Consider the following 23776-nt stretch of genomic DNA (forward strand, 5'->3'; position numbering starts at 1 on the left):
TATTGCGGAGAATCTCTCTGGCACCCTTGCCATTGCATCTATCTCCGTGTGCATGCCCATCACCCTCTTCTAAAGGCATCCCCATTGAGGTCCTCATCTGAGTCCTGTGCAGCAGAACTCACGCGCAAACTCGCCCTCCGGGGAGCTGGCTCCCAAGCTACCCTTTCCCCCTGTCCTTGCTGCAGCCCGCTCGTCCCAGGTGCATCACCCTGTGCAGATCCCGCTACTATACTAGCCTTTAAAGATTGCATAGTGCCAGTATCTGAGCTGGTGTCTGCGGGTGAGACATGCAGTGATGCAATATCTTCTTCCTCCTCCTCTTCTCCCGCCTTGCTCTCAACGGTGCTCTCAGGGACAGACTGCTCATTTAAAACATAAAGGCACAAGATTTGGGTTAAGGTGAGGGGATGGGGCAGGAAGGGAGAAATGCATGGAGACAGCATGACTAGCTGGAAAGTGTGAAACACTTGTGGGGTGAGGGGGAAGTGGGATGTGAGAAGAAAGAGTAGGGATGAACAGACTTGTTGTCCCCGAGGGGATCAACATTGCTGGTTGTGATGAAATATTCCATTCATCACTCATCAGTATTTCTCTGCCTGTGACTGTGGTTGGTTTCAGTTTCATTTCCATTGTATTGTACTGTGTGTAGGGCTCCGCCCATACCTGGCTCCTATGTAAGCTGGCCCAGCCTGCAGCACATCCAGTACGGCAGACCTCTGGATGGAAGATACATTCTCCTCTGTGTGTTACCTTCTAAGTCAATAAAAGCCTTGTTTTGTTTCGCTAACATCGAGTCTCGGATTTATTGAGGCACATCACTGGTGACCATGTTCCCCACCACCTGGCGCCCAATAATGTGCAGCACTTGAGTCTCCAGCTCAGACAGTAGTTGGGTGTCGGCTTGTCCCCTGCCTATGCTCTCTTTCTCCCTCCCGTTGTGAGCCATTGTGGCCTACAAGAGAAAGGAAAGTGCGAGTGATTGTGGAGCATGTGTCTGGGTGATGTGCTTGCCATAGTTGAATAGCTTTGATTGTATGCAAGGTGAGAGATGTGGTGAGTGTTGGTAGGTAGAGATTGTTGGTGGGTGAGTGCTGGGGGTGTGGTGCTTTGGGCAGTGTGTGAAGACTATGGTTCAGATGCTGGTATGTAGCATTTGTTGAAGCATTGACTCACCCTGACCACCCGTGTGAGGTCGTTAAATTTCTTCCTGCACTGTTTGTGGGTCCTGAGGACCACAGTACTGCCCGAGACATGCTGGCCTACCTCCCTCCACATTGTGTGGACAACATGCGGTGAGGGCCTCCTGCCACTTGCCAGGTAGAGTATCGCCCTCTGTCTTTCCACTGCAAACACCAATGCCTCAAATGCATGGTCGCAGTATCTGTGGGCTCTCTCCCTGAGGTGTAGATCTGCCATCTTTATGGCTGCTTGAATCATCCGGCTCCTTTTCCTTGACCTGCTGCTGCTGGCTGAGATGGCTGCACAGCCAGCAATGATGAGAATGAGGTTCTGCAACATCAATGAACCTCCCGTTTAAGAACTGGAAAGAGCCTGTGGCAATGATAACGTGTGATTAGATTGCTCCGGATATTGGTCAGTGCTTCAAGTTTACTGCCAGTGAGCTAGGTCATTGGCACTTGATTTAGCGCTCCAATCCTTTCTTTGTGCAATGAGACTTAATTTTGTGTGCCGTCTGAAGCATTGGCGCCTGGCGCTAATTCTCAAACTTTTCAAAAGTTATCACCTATTCCTGGGCTATAATGAATTTCTCCCCCAAAGCCTTTACAACCAGTGGACAGACAAGAATTTCATCCCATTAGTTTGGCCTGGATTTGAAATTTGGTCCCAAAGGCAAAAGGAAAGTATGTTAATCCATGGCACTGGTCTCCTTACAATAAAAAATTAAAAACAATTGAATTAAAAAAAACAGAAAATGCTGGGAATGCATAGAAAGGCAGGCTCATTTTTGGATATGCAGCTTGTGCACTCTAGTTCTGACGAGGGGTACCAATTGACCTGAACATTCCCCACGTACAACGAAGAGGAAAATCTCCCTTTAAAGTTCAGTGCTGTGTAAAGCCGGGACATTTTATAAACTTATTGCAGAATCTCTTCAACACTGACAGAGTATGAACACACCTGTTTCCATTCTCAAAACACTAATGATGGTTGTGCAATATAACTGTAGCCGCAAACTGGTTGAAATTAGCTTCAAAAATGTCTTCACTGGGTAACTAGGCAGACTTTAACACCAGAACTATAGGGAAATGACTGAACTTTATTAATTTATTGAGAAGCACAGACAAGAGAGGCAGGGAAGGTGAAAGAGGATAGATATAATCCATAACATATTTGAATGTGTGGGAAATATTCAATACTTTTACCTGAAACCCAAACAAAACAATTTTATTTCCATATGGCAGAAAAAAGTTGTGTTGTGTTGATGCTTTCTCTTGGTTGACCACTCTGGATATTTGTCATTTTCTTTTGTTCTGAAGCAGTTGTTGAATGACTGCCGCTGCTGCTGAAAGTCTAATGTGACCTGCTCATGGGTACTGGTAAACATTTTCTCACTTGTGAAGGGGAAACCCCAGTTTGGTTCACCAGAAACCCCCGATAGGAAAATGTCCATTTGTTATGCTCATGCATTCGGTGCTGATAAATTATGTCAAAAGTTAATCTGGTTATCTCATGGATGAGATTATGTCAATCCTTAAATGTAATGGTCTTGCATGGATTTAAAAAATCTTAAGGGTCACATATGATTTTTTTTATGTGCTGTACATTTTGTAAATTGATATTGGGACCTAGAAGGCAGACAATTTTTTTTTTTTTAATGGAAAATAAGTATAAAATAGATGGAATAAGACATATTTGATATGAATTATAAAAATAGAATGGAGAGAACTGGTAAAGCAATGGAGAACAGAAGTAGTTTTTTTAATGGAAAATTGTCTATTTTATTTGTATAGGTTTATTACAATAATAAAGCTACTCCTGATATGTGTAGTTTTATGACTGCAATATTAGTGTTTGTGCCAGCATCATGGGTTGTGTGCTGCAAACTTAAATAAATGAATATCCCAGAGAGTCTAAACTTATATCCCCTGCTTTCATTCCACCATGACTTTGATACAAATTCTGAGTCACTTAGATAATAGAGGCAGCACAATAGAGGTTGTTGCCCCCCATACCATTCCAATAGGGGAGCCAGAAGCTAGATTGGGCTGGAGAATAAGGTAGACAAAATAATTTTGCATATTAAGCATGCAGGTGCAGTAGGCGGTTAAGAAGGCAAATGGTATGTTGGCCTTCGTAGTGAGAGGGTTTGAGTACAGGAACAAGGATGTCTTGCTGCAGTTGTACAGGGCCTTGGTGAGGCCACATCTTGAGTATTGTGTGCAGTTTTGGTCGCCTTATCTGAGGAAGGATGTTCTTGCCATGGAAGGAGTGCAGCGAAGATTCACCAGGCTGATACCTGGGATGGCAGGAATGACGTATGAGGAGAGATTGGGTCGATTGGGCTTGTACTCGCTGGAGTTTAGAAGAATGAGAGGGGATCTCATCAAAACTTATACAATTCTAACAGGACTAGACAGACTAGATGCTGGAAGGATGTTCCCGATGGTCGGGGAGTCCAGAACCAGGGGTCACAGTCTAAGGATAAGGGGTAAGCCATTTAGGACAGAGATGAGGAGGAATTTCTTTACCCAGAGAGTGGTGAACCTGTGGAATTCTCTGCCAAAGAAGGCAGTAGAGGCCAATTCATTAAATATATTCAAGAAGGAGTTGGATATATTTCTTAAGGCTAAAGGGATCAAGGGATATGGAGAGAAGGCAGGGACAGGGTACTGAAATTGGTTGATCAGCCATGATCTCATTGAATGGCGGAGCAGGCTCGAGGGGCTGAATGGCCTACTCCTGCTCCTATCTTCTATATTTCTATATTACTTCGTAGGACAGAAGGCCCGGTCTGGCATAGTAATCATTCCTTCTGGGAGTGATTACCATTCAGTTTCTCAGTGGTGGGTCCCACATTCGGCCCAGTAAAGATCCAATGCCAAATGTGGGTACCATTGAGCTCATCAAGGATCTATCTGATGGTAGTCCCATGGTAATCCAGGCACGACTATAGACATGATCCCAAACTGTTGCTGGATGTAAGTGGGACAGAAGAAGCTTACCCCCAGCCCCCACAGGGTTGGAATTTACCTGGCCTTTGAGAATGAGGCAAAAACCTGGCAGATGCTGATTCTGCCCTGTTTACCAACTATCTGCCACCCGATTTCCACCATCAGAGCCCAAAATATCATGCAGTTCCAACATCTTGCATAAACCATGACAAAAAAACAGATGCTGCTTACAAATTTGCTCTTGCAAATGGAAAGGGGTACATACAGCGCTTAATTTGAACTGTTACACTTCATTAATGCACTATTCCTATAGAGCTTTCAAAGACAGTCAATGGCTAAAACTGAGAAATATGAAATCTAACATAATATTACAAAATATTAACATCTCAAAAAGCTGATTAAAGCTCATGGATTTATACAGTAGTGATTTTACTAGTAAAAATTCAATTAAATATCATGCAAATATTGGCATAATTGCCAAATAAAGATTTAAATGTATGTCTTTTCTAGCTATCTAATTTTTTCAAAATTTGACAGCACATAGAGAAAAAGCTTGTAAGAATAAAGCTCTCACTCTCACCTGATTCAGGTTTACTAGCATTCGCATTTGGTAAAAGGTCTTCCAAATCTTGCAACACAGGATTGACAGTATTTTTATTATTCCTTCTGTTCTTTTGTTCCTCACGTTGCTTTTATAAAGGAAAGGAATCAGACTATATTTAATTACATCTCATTGCAAGATATAAATATATTTATAGAATACACACAATCTGGAGTTTGTTGGAATTTAACACAGAGATGATGGCATTGTTATCTATGAGTAATGTTATTGTGTTGGAACACACTTCAGAATGTGACATAATAGTTATTTATTAACTTCTACATTTGCATTACGATTCAGTTTTGCCAGGAAGGTATCTTAGTTGACTCCAACAGACACGTGGGGGTCGATTTTCCTGGAGCCGTCAGGCGGGGTTTCAGGCATGTGGGGGGGGGGGGGGGGAAATCCCGATTTCGAGGGTCCCGACACCATCCCGCCCAAAACCCGCCTCCACGTAAGTTTCAGGGGAGGCGGGTACCCGCCCGGCACTGGGACCCGCCGACCCGCGGCGGGAAGGGATTAGTGCCAATTAACTGCCTGTTAACCGGTAGTTAACAGGCAGTTTTTAGCCTAATCCCTATTTTGAGGGGTGTCGTGTGGGATTCCCGAAGGCTCCAAACCACGCCAGGTTAGAGCAGGCGGGCCGTCGGGTTGAAGGACTTGTAGGGGTCGCGATGTCGGTGTTCAGGTGAGTGATGGGTGCATGAGTGCAAAGGTAAGTGTGTTTGGTGTGTCTAAAGTGTGTAAAGAAGTTTAAATTACCTGTACTTACCTTAACAGCCTTTCTTCCTCTAGGTTTCGGGAGTCCATCATCTAACTGGCACAGAAAGCAAAATGGCTGTGATCTGTCAAAAGTGACAGCCTTCAGCTTTCATTGCCAGTGAGACTTCTAACTGAGTCTGCGTAGAAGGACTCAGGTTAGAAGTCAGACTGTCAGTGTTTGGCAGCTTCAAACAGCTGTGAAACACTGATATTTCATCTGTCAAGACCTCTTGACAGATGAAATTTCAGTCTGTGACGTCACCTGTTGCCGGGTGGCCCTTAATTCGCCTGCTGAGCCCGCTGGGCGGGCTTAACAAGGTCAATCAAGGGAAAATCGTGTGGATTGGCCGAACGTCGATGTGGGCGGGACTAAAACCCAAAAGTTGTAGTCCCGCCTCCTTCTCGACAGCTTTATGAAAATCGACCCCGTGGCGTTTTGCTTAGGAACAATGCTGTCAAGCTTGGATTGTATTTTTAACCACATGATTAGGCCCAAACAAATATCAGAATTTATTTTACTAGTTGACACAGGAGAAGGTTATGCATTGACACTACAATTTTAGTATTGCTGGAAAGCAGTTCGGCTTCACATCGGCTTTAACCTCAGGTAGCTCAAATTGTGTTGAAGGAACAAATGGACTCCAAAGCAAAGCAAAGCAGGATGAGATTTCTTCCTCCAGGAGGTCTCACTCCACTTTGCTTCAGTGTCAGTTTGGGTCCTGACTCTGGGATGATAATTATTGGTGTAAAATGAAATCGCTTTGCACCAATGCTGTAAACTTACTATGACTGCACTCATTCTATGCAACATCTACTTAATTCAAACAGCAGAGTTTAGAAATAAAGCAGCTAGAAATTCGGTTCCATCGCGCTCCATTTTTCAGCACTGTGGGTGGCGTTTTATGACGAAAATGGCATCCGCGCTATGCACACACATTTTTGTTTCGTGCCGCACCAGACACCATCTTGGTTAGGGCATTAGCGTCAGCGCTGGGGTGCGTGCACCAGAAGTATGTAGAGTAGGCAGCTTGTGATGTTAATCAGCATGCAATGCTGATTTGATGCCAGCGCTGCCATTTTCATCCTCAACGCCCTTTCTTAACCTCATACAGCTGAACATGCATTCAGCAGCAGCAAGGACCCCCTCCCAGAGATATTTAAAGGGATCAGCAACCACTCTCAGGTTAGTTGCTGATTAATTTCTACTGGCTCTGTGTAAGTTTGTGGAAGTGTTTGCAGCTTTCTAGAGTTGTTTAAAGTTGGCGAGGTGACAGGGAGTGGTGCTGCAAGTGGAGAAAGCTTTGGTTCTGACTTCAAGGGTTCTGGTCAGACCACTTGCTCCCAGTCATGGATGTTCTAGTTGTCATCCCCCTTGGCCTGCAGCATGACAGGGAGATGGAGCAGTGGCAGCAAAGCGGACAAGATGGTTGCATAGGGAGGAGGAGGAGGAGGAGGAGAAGGGCTCTCAGCAGGAGGCCTTACCCACCTAGGGTCTTCTGCGAGCAATTCTCTTACCTCAGCTTGAGCCAGGAGCAGTGTGTGAGATGTCTGCGCTTTACTAACGAGGTGCTCACAGAACTCTGCCACCTCTTGCAACCAGACCTGCAGCCTCACACCAGGGTAAGGACAGCACTGCCAATGGCTAGGAAGGTGACCGTTGCACTGGATTTCCTCATCTCGGGATCCATCCAAACTGGAGCAGGCGATGTCTGTAACATCTCCCAGTTTGCTATCCACTGCTACATAAGAGAGGTGACAGATACTCTTTATGCCAGGAGAGGGGATTTCATTGTCTTCTTTTTGATCACAGCGAAGCAGGGAGAGCATGCACGTGGCTTTGCCAGGATAGTGGAGTTCCCCATGGTGCATGGCGCCATCGACTGCACGAACGTGGTTTGCGGGTACCGCATCTAACTGCTGAGATGTACCGCAACCGCAAAGGTTACCACTCGCTGACTGTGCAGTTGGTGTGCGACCATGCGCAACACATTAGGATGGTGAATGCCTATTACCTGGAAGCAGACATGATACTTTAATTCTATGCCAGTCCACTGTTCCCTCAATCTTTGAGCCACCGTGACAAACCGGAGTGTGTCTACTGGGCATCAAGGACTATCTGCTGGCTCATGACTCCACTCCGCAACCTAACCACACTGTGATGAGTGGCACTGGGTGAACCCAACTGCAGGAAGGCAAACTGAGGCAGAGGTTAGGTTGCATAAACAAAGGTAGACTTTACTAGAAACAAACAAAATAACAACAGCACAGATACAGGCTAGCAGGCCGGCAAGAGGATCACAAGGCAGTGTGAAACTCAAGACTGAGCACCGGACATAAACTAAGCACCACTTAAATAGCAGGCATATAACCATGCACAGGTGAGTACGATTAGGAAGAAAGAAGGAAACAATTAAGAGTTCATGGTGCCCTCTGGTGGCGAGGCGAGGCAGAACCTGGGTCATTCCTGACACACACGTGGGCAGCATGTGTACAATGAAAGCTATGCTGCCACACGGATTCTGAGCGCAGACCACGGGTATCCTTAAACAATGCTTCCGCTGCCTGGACCGCTCTCAGGATTCATTGTGGTCTGCTGCATGCTCCACAACCTCGCCATCATGAGGGCACAGCCCTTGCCACCAGGCATATGTCGACCAGCTGAGGGATAGGAGGAGGAGGAAGAGGAGGCAGAAGCGGAGAGGAGGAGGAAGAAGCAGAAGAGGAGGAGGAAGAAGCAGAAGAGGAGGAGGAAACAGAGGAGAAGGGCTGTCCGTGATTGACTCATCCAACTGCGGTACCAGTGAACGCAAACCCATTCTCCAATCAACAACAGTCCCACAACTTACCTTCCCTTTGTTACAGATCATCACAGCATCCTCTTGGCCACAATGCTGAAATAAAAGCCACCACAAAGCAAACTTTCCAATCCAACTTTGTACATCAATCCATCCAATATTACATAAAGTCGGCCTTGTGCATTCCCTTAGTGCCTGTCTTAAGTGTGCCTTTGCCTGTCCTAGTGCTCCGAGGAAATGCTATCACAGTGGCTGCAGGATCGCTGCTGACCTTCAGTGGGGGCGACTGCAGGATGACCTCGAGCAGCTCTGTGCCTAGAAGGCCCAGCTGCGGAATGCACTTCGGCATGGGCTGACTGACAGGCAACAGCAAGGGCACTGGCGGAGTGGTGGGAGGACGAATGTTGACATCCTGAGAGAGGACAGCAGGTTCTTGCTCCACAGAGCCACTGCCACTCCCTCCGGAGCGGCGCCTCAGCAATCTTAGTAATCTGTTGGAGGATAGATTGCTGGACTGCTGTGACACCCTGCAAGCCCCTTTGAACACTGGTATCCAGAGCCATGAAGGCAGTAGTCTGAGCTTCCACTGCAGCACTCAGACATTGGGTGGCTGCTGCTTGTGCTGCAATGGAAGCTGAGACATCAGCCATCAAATGCTGCATCATGGTTGGGTCCACAAGTGTGCTAATGGAGTTGGCCACCACTTCCATGCTGGAAAGGATGGGTTTCAAGCTCTGCGCAAAGCCCTGTGCTAAGTTGGTGCTAAGACTCCTCCATTTCTCCTTGACATTGTACGCAGGCTTTCTGGAAGGCCTGCCAATACATGAAGCATTTCACTGTGCATACACATTAGCCTTCTTCTGAAGCCTGCCCCATCGAAGTGCTCAACTGATTCTTCTGCAGCAGAATTTGTGTGCACCCTCACCCTCTGGGGAGTTGATATCTGCGCTACCCTTGCCCCCTGCTCAGTGTCTCACCATGTGCAGATCCCACGTCTAAGCTATTCACTAAAGTACGCGGAGTGTCAGTATCTGAACTGGTGGCTGCGAGTGTGAAATCGAGTGATAGTGCTGTGTCTTCATCATCACTGCCTTCTTCCTCTTCCAGTTCTTGCTGTTCCATCACTGCCTGGCCAGGTTGCAGTTCTTGGGTATCTTAAAAGGAGAAAGGCACAAGGGTAGGACTATGGTGGGGGTGGGGAGGAGCGGGGAAAAGCAAGAGGTGAACGCTTACACCATCTGCAGATTGTAAATCAGATGATATTGTGGGATTAGGGGAAAGTGGGATGTGAGAAGGAGGATTAGGTATGAGGTACCATCATCTTTGATTGTTTCAGCCATTGCCACTGGCCATGGGCTCAGTGATGGCCGCTCCAAATGATGGCGACCACTGTCTCCTCCATCGGGGTAAGGTCATGCAGCCATGCCTGTCCCCTGCTGGTTAGCTTCTGCTGCTGTCAGTTATGCACCAACTTGTCCAGCAAGAGAGAGGGAAGTGTGTCAGTGAGTGCGGTGAAATATGTTTGGTTGATGTGCCGGTCATGGTTGAATAGCTGGCAGTGTGTGCAAGCTGCAAGATGTGGGTGTGAGGCTTTCAGCAGTGCTGAGGTATGAGGGTGAGGTGAAGCATGTGACTGTGAGGTATGAATCCTGCTTGATAGATTGTTGGTAGGTGAGAGATGAGGGTGTGGTGTATTCAGCAGTATGTGAGGCTAGTGTTGCAGATGGTGGGATATGGCATTTGAAAATGAATTCACTGACCTTGACCACTCGTGTGAGGTCATTGAACTTTTTGCGACACTGCATGCAGGTCCTCGGGGCTTGACTTCAGGTATTGACTGCCATGGCTACCTGCTCCCACTGCCTTTGCCGAGATTGTCTGGAGGGCTGACACTCTGTGGATTAAGACCACTCTCCTCCTATCCATCTCTTCCACCAGGGCCTCCAGTGCAGCATTGGAGAACCTTGGAGCATGCTCTCTCTCCTGTTGCAACATTAGTCAGCGTTCTTGCAGGTCAGACTCTATTCCTCAGCCACTTCCCACACTTCCATCCAGAATGCACCTCCCCTTTAAGAGGTACAGGCTGGCTTTAAGTAGTGCAGGCTAACTTTAAGTGGTGTTAGCCTCGCACGAACTGGGCACCCCTTGCTGAGGCACTCAGCCACTGAACATCACATTTCGCGCTGTCTCAATGCTGCAATCATTTAAAGTAGCAGGCGTGGATTAATCGCGCACCACGATCCGGGCGTCTGTTTTCGGGTGCTATTGAATTTAGCCCCCTAAATCTCCAAAAGATCAGCAACAATTTCATGAGAGTAAAAGAACACCTCACGTTAAGAGATGCAGGTACACTTTAAATAGGCGCCGAGCCTGGCGAAAATCCTGCTCCAACAATGGATCGTTCTCCGTCAAGTATCATTTGTATACAGTATTGCGGGGTCAATTAACATTCTTGTACGTAGGATTTCAGGGGCAGCCGGGCATCTCGCCAGTCCTGTCTCCCAAAAATAACATACTGGCAGAGCATTGGCTGTCTGCCAACATTTTCCTGATGCTGGAACATGGCGGAACCTGTCTGTGCCCCACATTCTTGCTCATCGGCTCCCACTGTGCTGAAATTGCACCCCCCAGATGCCAGGAATTTGAGGGCTTCAATATTTATGTTCTTATCTATATAAATCATAAATATAGAAAACTATACATTTGCCATGTTTGCTTAAGTAACTGTATATGCAGGATGAGTATTTTTCAACATGAACTTACCATTTGCATCTTCTTTTTTAGCTCCAAGTTTGCTGTTTGATATGTTTTTGAAGTGGCATTGAGGTAGTATATGGCTAAACTGCAATTAAACACACGTTAAAAGGTAGTCAGACATCTTAATACTTGATAAAGTAGAACTCATTCTGTTAAAAATACACTTTACACCTATGCAAAATACTTATTATTCCCTATTCAAAACTATAATTAAGATGATGATTGCTCAGCCAGGTTTGTAAAGGGTGAATCCAATATGATTTCAAAATTGATGTTTGCCCATTCATGATCAATCTAGCCCTATAAACCTTTTCTTATAAAGTAAAAGGGTTGAAAATGTGCAGGCCGGCCTGCCTGGCAGTTGCACCAGGATCACACCTGCGGCGACCTCTGTCACTTACCCCATTGAGTATGTGGGATTTGGGGAGGTGCTCCAATTTAAATACTGTTGGCAGGAACTGTGCCACTGGGGGTTTATCTCAAGCACCCACCTTGCTCAGGAGGCTACAAAATGCAGCCTTGGTGCCCAGGCTTGATCCAGCCCGATCTGCCCCCTGTATAAAGTGGTGAAAATGAATCATGAACCAGAATTTTAATGGGGGTCCAGGCCAGGTGGGCCCCACTTGCATGGTTGAAGTGACCTAGTTGCTGGGTTTACCAGGTTACTTGGCAGTAGAGTGGCTGGGCTGAGGAAATTCCCAGCATGGGAATTCTCATCCCTCGGGTCCACCCCATCTGATACAAGGGGCCTTGTTTGGGGGCAGAAGGGAAGTCCACTTGGCAGACACCTCTGCATGAACTGGGACACAGCAGGATTTTGAATGGAGACCTGACATCCCCAAGTCATGCCAGAAATATAACCTCCATCGGGCCTCCTGCACCCGATGCGCACCATGGGAATGCTGTTTGGGCCGAGGAATTTTGGCTCCCTTTATTTATATCTTAACCCTAACTTTCTCTCTTTTTTGAATCAATTTCCTTTTCTTTATCGTTTGACCTATGAATCAGTTGACTACATTTTTGAAATAAGGAATTCCCACCACCAGTAACTAGGCCCAAAAACTTATAGGTGACAAATTTGAAAGTAAAATATAGACATTCTCCCAAGTAAGTTATGGTCAATTCCACAAGTAGAATACATGTAATATTTCTTGATTCCTCATCATTTAATTTTTTTATAACCCATTAAAGCAAGAAGTTCCCTGATGGCCTGCTTATAGCACCATTTGGTGTTGTACTAAACCACACAGACAAAAAGGTCTCAGATTTAATTCTGGGTTAGGTAACCTCAATCAGACCACTGGGCTAGGAAAGGGGGAAAATACCAGCCAGGGTTCCTGATCCCGATCCTCCCCTATCCAATGTCTCCATCTGGAAAGTGCATGTATTATGGATACTAGACATGGATAGGATTAGGCTCAGCTCAGATGCCCTCCACAGTCAAATAGCTTGCTACTATCTAGGCTCACACATAAAGAATGGTCAATCGAGTATCTAGTGGGTATGAGGCTGTAGCACAAAACTGTCCATTAAGTAGCTGCATCTCTTAACAGTCCCATAATGTAATCACTCATTATTCCCTCCTCTTAGTATCAGGCCCAATATAGGCAGGACGTCGCCTGTATCAATCTAAATATATTGAAATCAGCCGACTAAGGGAAATTCAAGTTGCTGTCTAGACAAAAGCTTTATGCCAGTCACTTTGGCCAGAGAACATGTAAGGTATTTTATCTTCTCTTTAACTGCCTATCAATATCGTATAATATGCTGCAGAAAATTATTTGTTTTAAATCTTAATTTTACTTCCTTGCACATGTACCATGGGGTACTGCATTGAAGGACAGTTTGACATATTTATTTGTAAACCATTTTCTTTCCAATTTTCTCCCCTTCATTCCTCACTTGAAGAATTGTCCCATTGTTGGTGTTTAGCCCACAGGAGCTGGCCACCTGCCAGTACCTCACCCAAGCGGCTGCTATTCAAGTGTAAGCCTTGTCTATGAATATTGGCGGAGTACTTGATCATGGGGATATTATAACCAAGCCCAATCCTGCTCTCATCCAGTATCCATACACATGCACACACACTTTCAGCACGGTGGCATAGTGGTTAGCACTGTTGCCTCACAGCGCCAGGGACCCGGGTTCAAATCCGGCCTCGGGTGACTGTCTGTGTGGAGTTTGCACATTCTCCCCGTGTTTGCGTGGGTTTCCTCCGGGTGCTCCGGTTTCCTCCCACAGTCCAAAGATGTGCGGGTTAGGTTGATTGGCTATGATAAATTGACCCTTAGTGTTAGGGGGATTAAATACGTGGGGTTACGGGGATAAGGTGAGATATGTGTTGGTGTAGGGGTTACGGGGATCAGGTGGGATATGTGTCGGTGCAGGCTCGATGGGCCGAAATGGCCTCTATCTGCACTGTGGGGTTTCTGTGATTCTGTGATTCTGTGATCATTGGTTAGCAATCAAAAGCAGGAAACCTGGAACATTTTACTCTCCCTTATCCAAGGGTAGTTCCAAATTTAGTGCCCTGCTATTGCAGCTAAAATGGGATCAGCTAACTCAGCCAAAAAAATAGGATCAAGCATGGAACAATGCAGTTCTGCATGGCTCAGCAACTCACTGGATTAACATAAGAACATAAGAAATAGGAGCAGGAGTAGGCCATACGGCCCCTCGGGCCTGCTCCGTTATTCAATAGGATCATGGCTGATCTGAATCTAGACTCACGTCCACTTCCCTGCCCTCTCCCCATAACCCCTAATTCCCTTATCTGCTAGGAAACTGTCTATCTCCATTTAAAATTTATTTAATGTTGCAGCTTCCACAGCTCTCTGGGGTAGCAAATTCCATAGATTTACTACCCTCTGAGTGAAGAAGTTTCTCCTCATCTCAGTTTTGAAAGGGCAGCCCCTTATTCTAAGATTATGCCCCCTAGTTCTAGTCTCACTCATCAGTGGAAACATCCTCACCGCATCCACCCGATCAAGCCCCCTCACAATCTTACATGTTTCGATAAGATCGCCTCTCATTCTTCTGAACTCCAATGAGTAGAGTCCCAACCTACTCAACCTTTCCTCATACATCAACCCCCTCATCTCTGGAATCAACCGAGTGAACCTTCTCTGAACTGCCTCGAGAGCAAGTATAACTTTTCTTAAATATGGAAACCAAAACTGCACGCAGTATTCCAGGTGTGGCCTCACCAATACCCTGTATAACTGCAGCAAGACTTCCCTGTTTTTATACTCCATCCCCCTTGCAATAAAAGCCAAGATTCCATTGGCCTTCCTGATCACCTGCTGCACCTGCATACTAACTTTTTGTGTTTCATGCACCAGGACCCCCAGATCCCTTTGTACTGTAGCACTTTGCAGTTTCTCTCAATTTAGATAATAACTTGCTCTTTGATTTTTTCTGCCAAAGTGCATAACCTCACACTTTCCAACATTATATTCCATCTGCCAAATCTCTGCCCACTCACTTAGCCTGTCTATGTCCTTTTGCAGGTTTTTTATGTCCTCCTCACTCACTGCTTTCCCTCCCATCTTTGTATCGTCGGCAAACTTGGATATGTTGCACTCGGTCCCTTCCTCCAAATCGTTAATATAGATTGTAAAGAGTTGGGGTCCCAGCACTGACCCCTGCGGAACACCACTAGTTACTGATTGCCAGCCCGAGAATGAACCATTTATCCCAACTCTTTGTTTTCTGTTAGATAGCCAATCTTCCACCCATGCCAGTATATTACCCCCAATCCCGTGATTTTTTATCTTGATCAGTAATCTTTTGTGTGGAACCTTGTCAAATGCCTTTTGGAAGTCCAAATACACTACATCCACTGGTTCCCCTTTATCCACCCTGTATGTTACATCCTCAAAGAATTCGAGCAAATTTGTCAAACATGACTTCCCCTTCGTAAAACCATGCTGACTCTGCCCTATTAAATTATGTTTATCCAAATGCTCTGTTACTGTTTCCTTAATAATGGACTCCAAAATTTTGCCAACCACAGATGTTAGGCTAACTGGTCTATAGTTTCCAGCTTTTTGTCTACTTCCCTTCTTAAATAAGGGTGTTACATTAGCAGTTTTCCAATCTGCCGGGACCTTTCCTGAGTCCAGGGAGTTCTGGAAAATGATCACCAATGCATCCACAATCCCTACCGCCACTTCTCTCAAGACCATAGGATGTAGGCCATCAGGTCCGGGGGATTTATCCACCTTAAGTCCCATTATTTTACTGAGTACCATCTCCTTAGTGATTTTAATCGTGTTTAGCTCCTCCGCCCCCCCCCATTGCCCCCTGTTTCTCCAGTGTTGGGATATTTTTAGTGTCCTCTACTGTAAAGACTGATACAAAATATTTGTTCAGTGTCTTTGCCATCTCCATGTTCCCCACCACTAGCTTCCCGGTCCCATCCTCTAAGGGACCAATGTTCACTTTAGCCACCCTTTTTCTTTTTATATAGCTGTAGAAACTCTTGCTATCTGTTTTTATATTTTTTGCTAGTTTACTTTCATAATCTATCTTCCCTTTCTTAATTAATCTTTCAGTTATTGTTTGCTGGCTTTTAAATGCTTCCCAATCTTCTATCCTCCCACTAGATTTGGCTAATTTATATGCCCTTGTTTTCAGTCGAATACTATCCTTTATTACTTTACTAAGCCACGGATGGCTGTCTTTTCTTTTACTCCCCTTTTTCCTCAGTGGAACATATTTATCTTGAAAGATGTGAAATATCTCCTTGAATGCAGACCACTGCTCTTGTACCGTCTTACACTTTAATCTGTTTTCCCAGTCCACTTTAGTCAATTCTACTCTCATACCTTCATAGTCTCCTTTATTTAAGCTTTGTACGCTGGTTTGAGATCCAACTCTCTCACCCTCAAACTGAATTTGGAATTCAACCATATTATGGTCACTCATTCCAAGGGGATCCTTTACTAGGACATTTTTTATTAATCCTGTCTCATTACACAGGACCAGATCTAAGATTGCCTGCCCCCTGGTTGGTTCAGTTACATACTGCTCAAGGAATGCACCCCTAATACACTCTATGAACTCTTCCTCAATGCTGCCATGCCCAATTTGATTTGTCCAGTCAATATGAAAGTTAAAATCCCCCATGATTATAGCTGTTCCCTTATTACAAGCCCCAACTATTTCCCGATTTATACTCCGACCAACAGAGTTGCAACTGTTGGGAGGCCTATAGACTATGCCCGCTAGTGACTTTTTCCCCTTATTATTCCTTATCTCCACCCAAGCTGTTTCACTATCCTGATCCTTTGACCCAATATCATTTCTGACTATTGCAGTGATTCCATCCTTGATTAACATAGCAACCCCACCTCCCTTTCCTTCCTGTCTGTCCTTCCTAATTGTCAAATATCCTTGTATGTTTAGTTCCCAGTCATGATTATCTTGCAGCTATGTTTCCGTAATGGCCACCAGATCATACCCATGTGTAGTTATTTGCACCATCAACTCGTCAATTTTGTTACGAATGCTGTGTGCATTCAGATAAAGAACTTTCAAAATGTTTTCTGACAATTTATTCCTGCTTTTACCCCTTTTACTACTTTACCTTTATCATTATACATTCTGTCCCTTCCTGACACGCTGTGGTTTTTAATTCCCCCACTGCTACCTTGCTCTATTGCCTTCTCCGCTGTCATTTTTATTTTTCGCTCTCTTAAAACCTCCACCCCACTAATTAGTTTAAAGCCCTCTCTACAGCCCTAGTTATTCGATTCGCCAGGATTCTAGTCCCAGCACTGGCCAAGTGAAGTCCGTCCCAACGGAACAGCTCTCTCCTGTCCCAGTACTGATGCCAGTGTCCCAGGAAGCAAAACCCATTTCTCCCACACCAGTCTTTGAGCCACGCATTTAACTCTCTAATTTTATTTACCCTAGCCAAATTTGCACGTGGCTCAGGTAGTAATCCAGAGATTATTACCCTTGTGGTTCTGCTTTTTAATTTGGCCCCTAGCTGCTCAAACTCCCTCAGCAGAACCTCCTTCCTTGTCCTATCTATGTCGTTGGTACCAACATGGACCACGACAACTGGATCCTCCCCCTCCCACTCCAAGTTTCTCTCCAGCCCAGAGGAGATGTCCTTAACCCTGGCACCGGGCAGGCAACACAGCCTTCGGGACTCTCGCTCTCGGCTGCAAAGAACTCTATCTATCCCCCTAACGATACTATCCCCTACCACTAAAACATTTCTTTTAACTCCCCCCACTTGAATGGCCCCCCGCTCCACGGTGCTGTGGCCAGGTTGCTCATCCTCCCCGCAGTCCCTGTTCCCATCCTCACAGGGAGTAAGAGCCTCAAACCTCTTGGAGGAGCCGCAGCCCTTGCTCTTGTCCAACACTGCCTCCTGGATCCCCGTACCTGCCTCACTTCTAGTCACACCATCCTGACCCTGGCCACATACTACATCTGAGTTAATTAATCTAATTGGTGTGACTACCTCCTGATACACAGAGTCCAGGTAACTCTCCCCCTCCCTGATGTGTTCCAGTGTTTGAAGCTCGGACTCCAGCTCTTCAACACGGAGCCGGAATTCCTCGAGCAGCCAACACTTACTGCAAATGTGATCACCGTGAGCATCAATGGTGTCCACCAGCTCCCACATATTGCAGCAGCAACACATCACCTGATCTCCCATTCTATGTAATTAATTAAATTTATTAATATTATTTTTAAATACTCTCTGCCCCGATTCTAGATGATGAATATCACACCTTAGAAACTATAAACCACTGAGTTTAAGCTTAAAAAAGAGAGAAATACTTACCAACCAATCACTTACCCGCTTTCTGGTGACGTCATACTTGGATTGCTTTTTACCTCTCTCCTTCCCTCCGAGTTCCGAGTTCGGAGACTGTGAGGCCTTACCTGGTCTCTGGGGCCTTTTATAGCCCCGCTTGAGTTTCCCGCCAACGCTGTGAGGCCTTACCTGGTCTCTGGTGCCTTTTATAGCCCCACTCTGCCGCTCGAGTTTCCCGCCGACGCTGTAAGGCCTTACCTGGTCTCTGGGGCCTTTTATAGCCCCACTCTGCCGCTCGAGTTTCCCGCCGACGCTGTGAGGCCTTACCTGGTCCCTGGGGCCTTTTATAGCCCTGCTCTGCCGCTCGAGTTTCGCGCCGACGCTGTGAGGCCTTACCTGGTCTCTGGGGCCTTTAATTCATTGAGTCATCAGGGGAGCAGTTTAATGTAATTAGCTTAGAAATTCATACACAATTAAAATGCTTACAGAGGCTGTAAAATTGGCCCAACAGAATCTATGCTGGTAACTGGATGGATTTTTAATTCCCCTTGAATTGAACATTTCAAAGTAAATTGCAAAAAGGATAATAAAAAAGTACAATCAATAGGAATATATATTAGGAAGTTAAACTAATATAAAACTGATAAGAATTTATCATTTATAGAAAAAATTGAGTTATGTCTAAAAACTAAACCTACATTGTATACATGTGCTCTCAATTAATAAGGCTTGGTTACGTGTGTACACTGTAATGAATCTCAGGAAAAAATTCATCACTTACGACCTACCAGTCCACCTCATTGTGGAAACATGGATTAGATCACATGAATGGCATGATAAAAATTTGAAACTTTAAGAGTGAGAAAACCTACCAATACGTTCTGAGGCATTCAGTCATGTCATAGGAACACCCAGTTTCATTGCAAACTACTTTCCTTGGGAAAACAACTCACAATATGAGTTAAAACTGGGAAAATAGATAAGGGAGAACCAGTAGATGTGGTGTATTTGGACTTTCGAAAGGCTTTCGATAAGGTCCCGCATAAGAGATTAGCGTGTAAAGTTAAGGCACATGGGATTGGGGGCAAGGTATTGACTTGGATAGAGAACTGGTTGGCGGACAGAAAGCAGAGAGTAGGAATTAACGGGTCTTTTTCCGAGTGGCAGGCAGTGACTAGTGGGGTACCGCAGGGATCGGTCCTTGGACCCCAGCTATTCACAATATACATTAATGATCTAGATAAGGGAACTAGATGTAATATCTCCAAGTTTGCAGATGACACAAAGCTGGGTGGGCGTGTGTGCTGTGAGGAGGATACCGAGAAACTGCAGGATGATTTGGACAGGTTGGGTGATTGGGCAGAAGCGTGGCAGATGCAATATAACGTGGATAAATGCGAGGTTATCCACTTTGGTGTCAAAAACAGAAAGGCAGACTATTATCTGAATGGCAATAGATTGGGAGAAGGGGAAGTGCAACGAGACCTGGGTGACCTTGTGCACCAGTCGCTGAAGGTAAGCATGCAGCTGCAGCAGGCGGTGAAGAAGGCAAATGGTATGTTGGCCTTCATAGCGAAAGGGTTCGAGTACAGGAGCAAGGATGTCCTGCTGCAGTTGTACAGGGCCTTGGTGAGACCACACCTTGAGTACTGTGTGCAGTTTTGGTTGCCTTATCTGAGGAAGGATGTTCTTGCCATGGAAGGAGTTCAGCGAAGATTCACAAGGCTGATCCCTGGGATGGCAGGAATGACGTATGAGGAGAGGTTGGGTCGATTGGGCTTATACTCGCTGGAGTTTAGAAGAATGAGAGAGGATCTCATCGAAACTTATAAAATTCTGACAGGTCTGGACAAACTAGATGCCAGTAGAATGTTCCTGATGGTCGGAGAGTCCAGAACCAGGGGTCATAGTCTAAGGATAAGGGGTAAGCCATTTAGGACAGAGATGAGGAAGAATTTCTTCACCCAGAGAGTGGTGAACCTGTGGAATTCTCTACCCCAGAAGGCGGTTGAGGCCAAGTCTTTAAATATATTCAAGAAGGAGTTAGATATATTTCACAGAATCACAGAAACCCCACAGTGCAGATAGAGGCCATTTCGGCCCATCGAGCCTGCACCGACACATATCCCACCCGATCCCCGTAACCCCTACACCAACACATATCCCACCCTATCCCCGTAACCCCACGTATTTAATCCCCCTAACACTAAGGGTCAATTTATCATAGCCAATCAACCTAACCCGCACATCTTTGGACTGTGGGAGGAAACCGGAGCACCCGGAGGAAACCCACGCAAACACGGGGAGAATGTGCAAACTCCACACAGACAGTCACCCGAGGCCGGATTTGAACCCGGGTCCCTGGCGCTGTGAGGCAACAGTGCTAACCACTATGCCACCATGCTGCCCTTTCTTAGAGCTAAAGGTATCAAGGGATATGGGGAGAAGGCAGGTACGGGGTACTGAGTTTGGATGATCAACCATGATCTCATCGAATGGCGGAGCAGGCTCGAGGGGCCGAATGGCCTACTCCTGCTCCTATCTTCTATGTTTCTATGTTTCTATGTAAATTATGCCTTCCTTCCCCTAGCCCACTGGGCTAAACTTCCTCTTAGGTTCCCCCCTGCCCTAGCCCTGAACTCATACCTTTCTCCAGTTTCTCTCCGATCTCCCCTCATGACCTCTCTGCGCTCATCTTGTCCATGACACCCACCTCCTGCTCCATCAACCCTATTCCCACTAAACTGCTGAGCACCCAACTTCCTTTTCCGGCTCCCATGTTAGCTGATATTGCTAACAGTTCTCTCTCCTCAGGTACTTTAAAAAAAAAATTGATTATGGGATCTGGGCATCGCTGGCATGGCCAGCATTTATTGCCCAGCTCTAGTTGCCCTTGAGAAGGTGGTGGTGAGCCGCCTTCTTAAACCGCTGCAGTCCGTGTAGTGATGGTACTCCCACAGTGCTGTTAGGTAGGGAGTTCCAGGATTTTGACCCAGTGACGATGAAGGATCGGCGATATACTTCTAAGTCAGGATGGTGTGTGACTTGGAGGGAACTTGGAGGTGGTGGTGTTCCCATGCGCCTGCTGCCCTTGGCCTTCTAGGTGGAAGAGGTCGCGGGTTTGGGAGGTGCTGCCGAAAAAGCCTTGGCGAGTTGCTGCAGTGCATCTTGTAGATGGTACACACTGCAGCCATGGTACGCCAGTGGTGGAGGTAGTGACTGTTTAAGGTGGTGGATGGGGTGCCAATCAAGCTGCTTTGTCCTGGATGGTGTCAAGCTTCTTGAGTGTTGTTGGAGCTGCACTCATCCAGGCAAGTGGAGAGTATTCCATCACACTCCTTACTTCTGCCTTGTAGATGGTGGAAAGGCTTTGGGGAGTCAGGAGGTGAGACACTCGCCGTAGAATACCTAGTCTCTGACCTGCTCTTGTTGCCACAGTATTTATGTGGCTTGTCCAGTTATATTTCTGGTTAATGGTGACTCCCAGGATGTTGATAGTGGGGGATTCGGCAATGGTAATGCCATTGAATGTCAAGGGGAGGTGGTTAGACTCTCACTTGTTAGAGATAGTCATTGCCTGGCACTTCTGTGGCGCGAATGTTACCTGCCACATATGAGCCCAAGCCTGAACGTCGTCCAGATCTTGTTGCATGCGGGCATGGACTGCTTCATTATCTGAGGAGTTGTGAATGGAACTGAACACTGTACAGTCATCAGCGAACATCCCCATTTCTGATCTTATGTTGGAGGGAAGGTCATTGATGAAGCAGCTGAAGATGGTTGGACCTAGGACACTGCCCTGAGGAACTCCTGCAGCAATGTCCTGGGGCTGTGATGATTGACCTTCAACCACCACAACCATCTTCCTTTGAGCTAGGTATGACTCCAGCCAGTGGAGCAATTTCCCCCTGATTCCCATTGACTTCAGTTTTACTAGGGCTCCTTGATGCCAGACTCCGTCAAATGCTGCCTTGATGTCAAGGGCAGTCACTCTCACCACACCTCTGGAATTCAGCTCCTTTGTCCACGTTTGGACCAAGGCTGTAATGAGGTTGGGAGCCGAGTGGTCTTGGCAGAACCCAAACTGGGCGTCAGTGAGCAGGTTATTGGTGAGTAAGTGCCGCTTGATAGCATGGTTGATGACACCTTCCATCACTTTGCTGATGATTGAGAGTAGACTGATGGGGCGGTATTTGGCTGGGTTTGAATTTGTCCTGCTTTTTGTGGACAGGACACACCTGGACAGTTTTCCACATTGTCAGATAGATACCAGTGTTGTAGCTGTACTGGAACAGCTTGGCTAGAGGCGCGGCTAGTTCTGGAGCACAAGTCTTCAGCACGATAGCCGGGATGTTGTCGGGGCCCATAGCCTTTGCTGTATCCAGTGCGCTCGGTTTCTTGATATCACGAGGAGAGAATCAAATTGGCTGAAGACTGGCTTCTGTGATGGTGGGGACCTTGGGAGTAGGCCGATATGGATCATCCACTCGGCACTTCTGGCTGAAGTTGGTTGCTAACGCTTCGACCTTGTCTTTTGCACTCACGTGCTGGGCTCCACCATCATAGAGGATGGGGATATTCTTGGAGCCTCCTCCTCCCGTTAGTTGTTTAATGGTCCACCACCATTTATGACAGGATGTGGCAGGACTGCAGAGCTTTGATCTGATCCATTGATTGTGGGATTGCTTAGCCCTGTCTATAGCATGCTGCTTCTGCTTTTTAGCACGCATGTAGTCCTGTGTTGCAGCTTCCCCAGGGGGCACCTCATTTTTAGGTACGCCTGGTGCTGCTCCTGGCATGCTCTTCTGCACTCGTTGTTGAACCAGGGTTGGTCCCCTGGCTTGGTGGTAATGGTAGAGTGAGGGATATGCCAGGCCATGAGGTTACAGATTGTGGTGCAATACAATTCTGCTGCTGCTGATGGCCCACAGCGCCTCATGGATGCCTAGTTTTGAGCTGCTAGATCTGTTCTGGATCTATCCCATTTAGCACGATGGTAGTGCCACGCAACACGATGGAGGATGTTCTCAGTGTGAAGACGGGACTTTATCTCCACAATGACTGTGCAGTGGTTACTGCTGCCAATGCTGTCATGGACAGATGCATTTGCGACAGGTAGATTGGTGAGGACGAGGTCAAGTGGGTTTTTCCCTTGTGTTGGTTCACTCACCACCTGTCGCAGATCCAGACTGACAGCTATGTCCTTCAAGACTTGGCCAGCTCGGTCAGTAGTGGTCCCCCACCCAGAGTACATTCTGTGCCCTTGCTACTCTCAGTGCTTCTTGCAAGTGGTGTTCAACATGGAGGAGTACTGATTAATCAGCTGAGGGAGGGTAGTAGGTGGTAATCAGCAGGAGGTTTCCTTGCCCATGCTTGACCTGAAGCCCTGAGGCTTCATGGGGTCCAGAGTCAATTTTGAGGAGTCCCAGGGCCACTCCTTCGCGACTGTATACCACTGTGCCGCGACCCCTGGTGGGTCTATCCTGCTGATGGGACAGGACTTACCCAGGGATGGTGATGGAGAAGTTTGGGACATTGGCTGAAAGGTATGATTCTGTGAGTATGACTATGTCAGGCTGTTGCTTAACTAATCTGTGGGCTAGCTCTCCCAATCTTAGCACAAGTCCCCAGATGTTGGTTAGGAGGACTTTGCAGGGTTGACTGGGATGGGTGTGCCATTGCCGTGTCCATAGTCGGTGCCGAGGTCGATGCCGGGTGGTCCGTCCCCCTCTCTCTCAAATCTGCCGTCATCAGCCCTCTCCTCAAAAAACAACCCTTGATCCCTCCATCTAAACTACCGCCCCATCTCCAACCTCCCTTTCCTCTCCAAAGTCCTTGAACGTGTTGTCGCCTCCCAAATCCATGCCGTCTTTCCCGCAATTTCATGTTTGAATCCCTCCAATCAGGTTTCCGCCATTGCCACAGTACCGAAACGGCTCTCATCAAAGTC

General features: G+C 46.5%; 1 protein-coding gene across 1 annotated transcript in view; it reads right to left on the minus strand.

Annotated features, from left to right (window-relative positions):
- The window catches only part of LOC147124389 (transmembrane channel-like protein 2-B), a 180794-nt gene that overhangs the window by 5959 nt on the left and 151059 nt on the right, over window positions 1-23776 (minus strand). Inside the window, exons 18-19 of the mRNA XM_085963421.1 lie at window positions 11055-11133; window positions 4714-4822 (exon numbers count right to left, since the gene is read on the minus strand). Of these exons, the coding sequence (XP_085819547.1) occupies window positions 4714-4822; window positions 11055-11133 (188 nt within the window). The remainder of the gene's footprint in view (window positions 1-4713; window positions 4823-11054; window positions 11134-23776) is intronic.

The sequence above is a fragment of the Somniosus microcephalus genome, chromosome 1 (assembly GCF_052327205.1).
Source record: "Somniosus microcephalus isolate GS21.2 chromosome 1, FLI_Smic_1.0, whole genome shotgun sequence".
NCBI classification, from domain to species: Eukaryota; Metazoa; Chordata; class Chondrichthyes; order Squaliformes; family Somniosidae; genus Somniosus; species Somniosus microcephalus.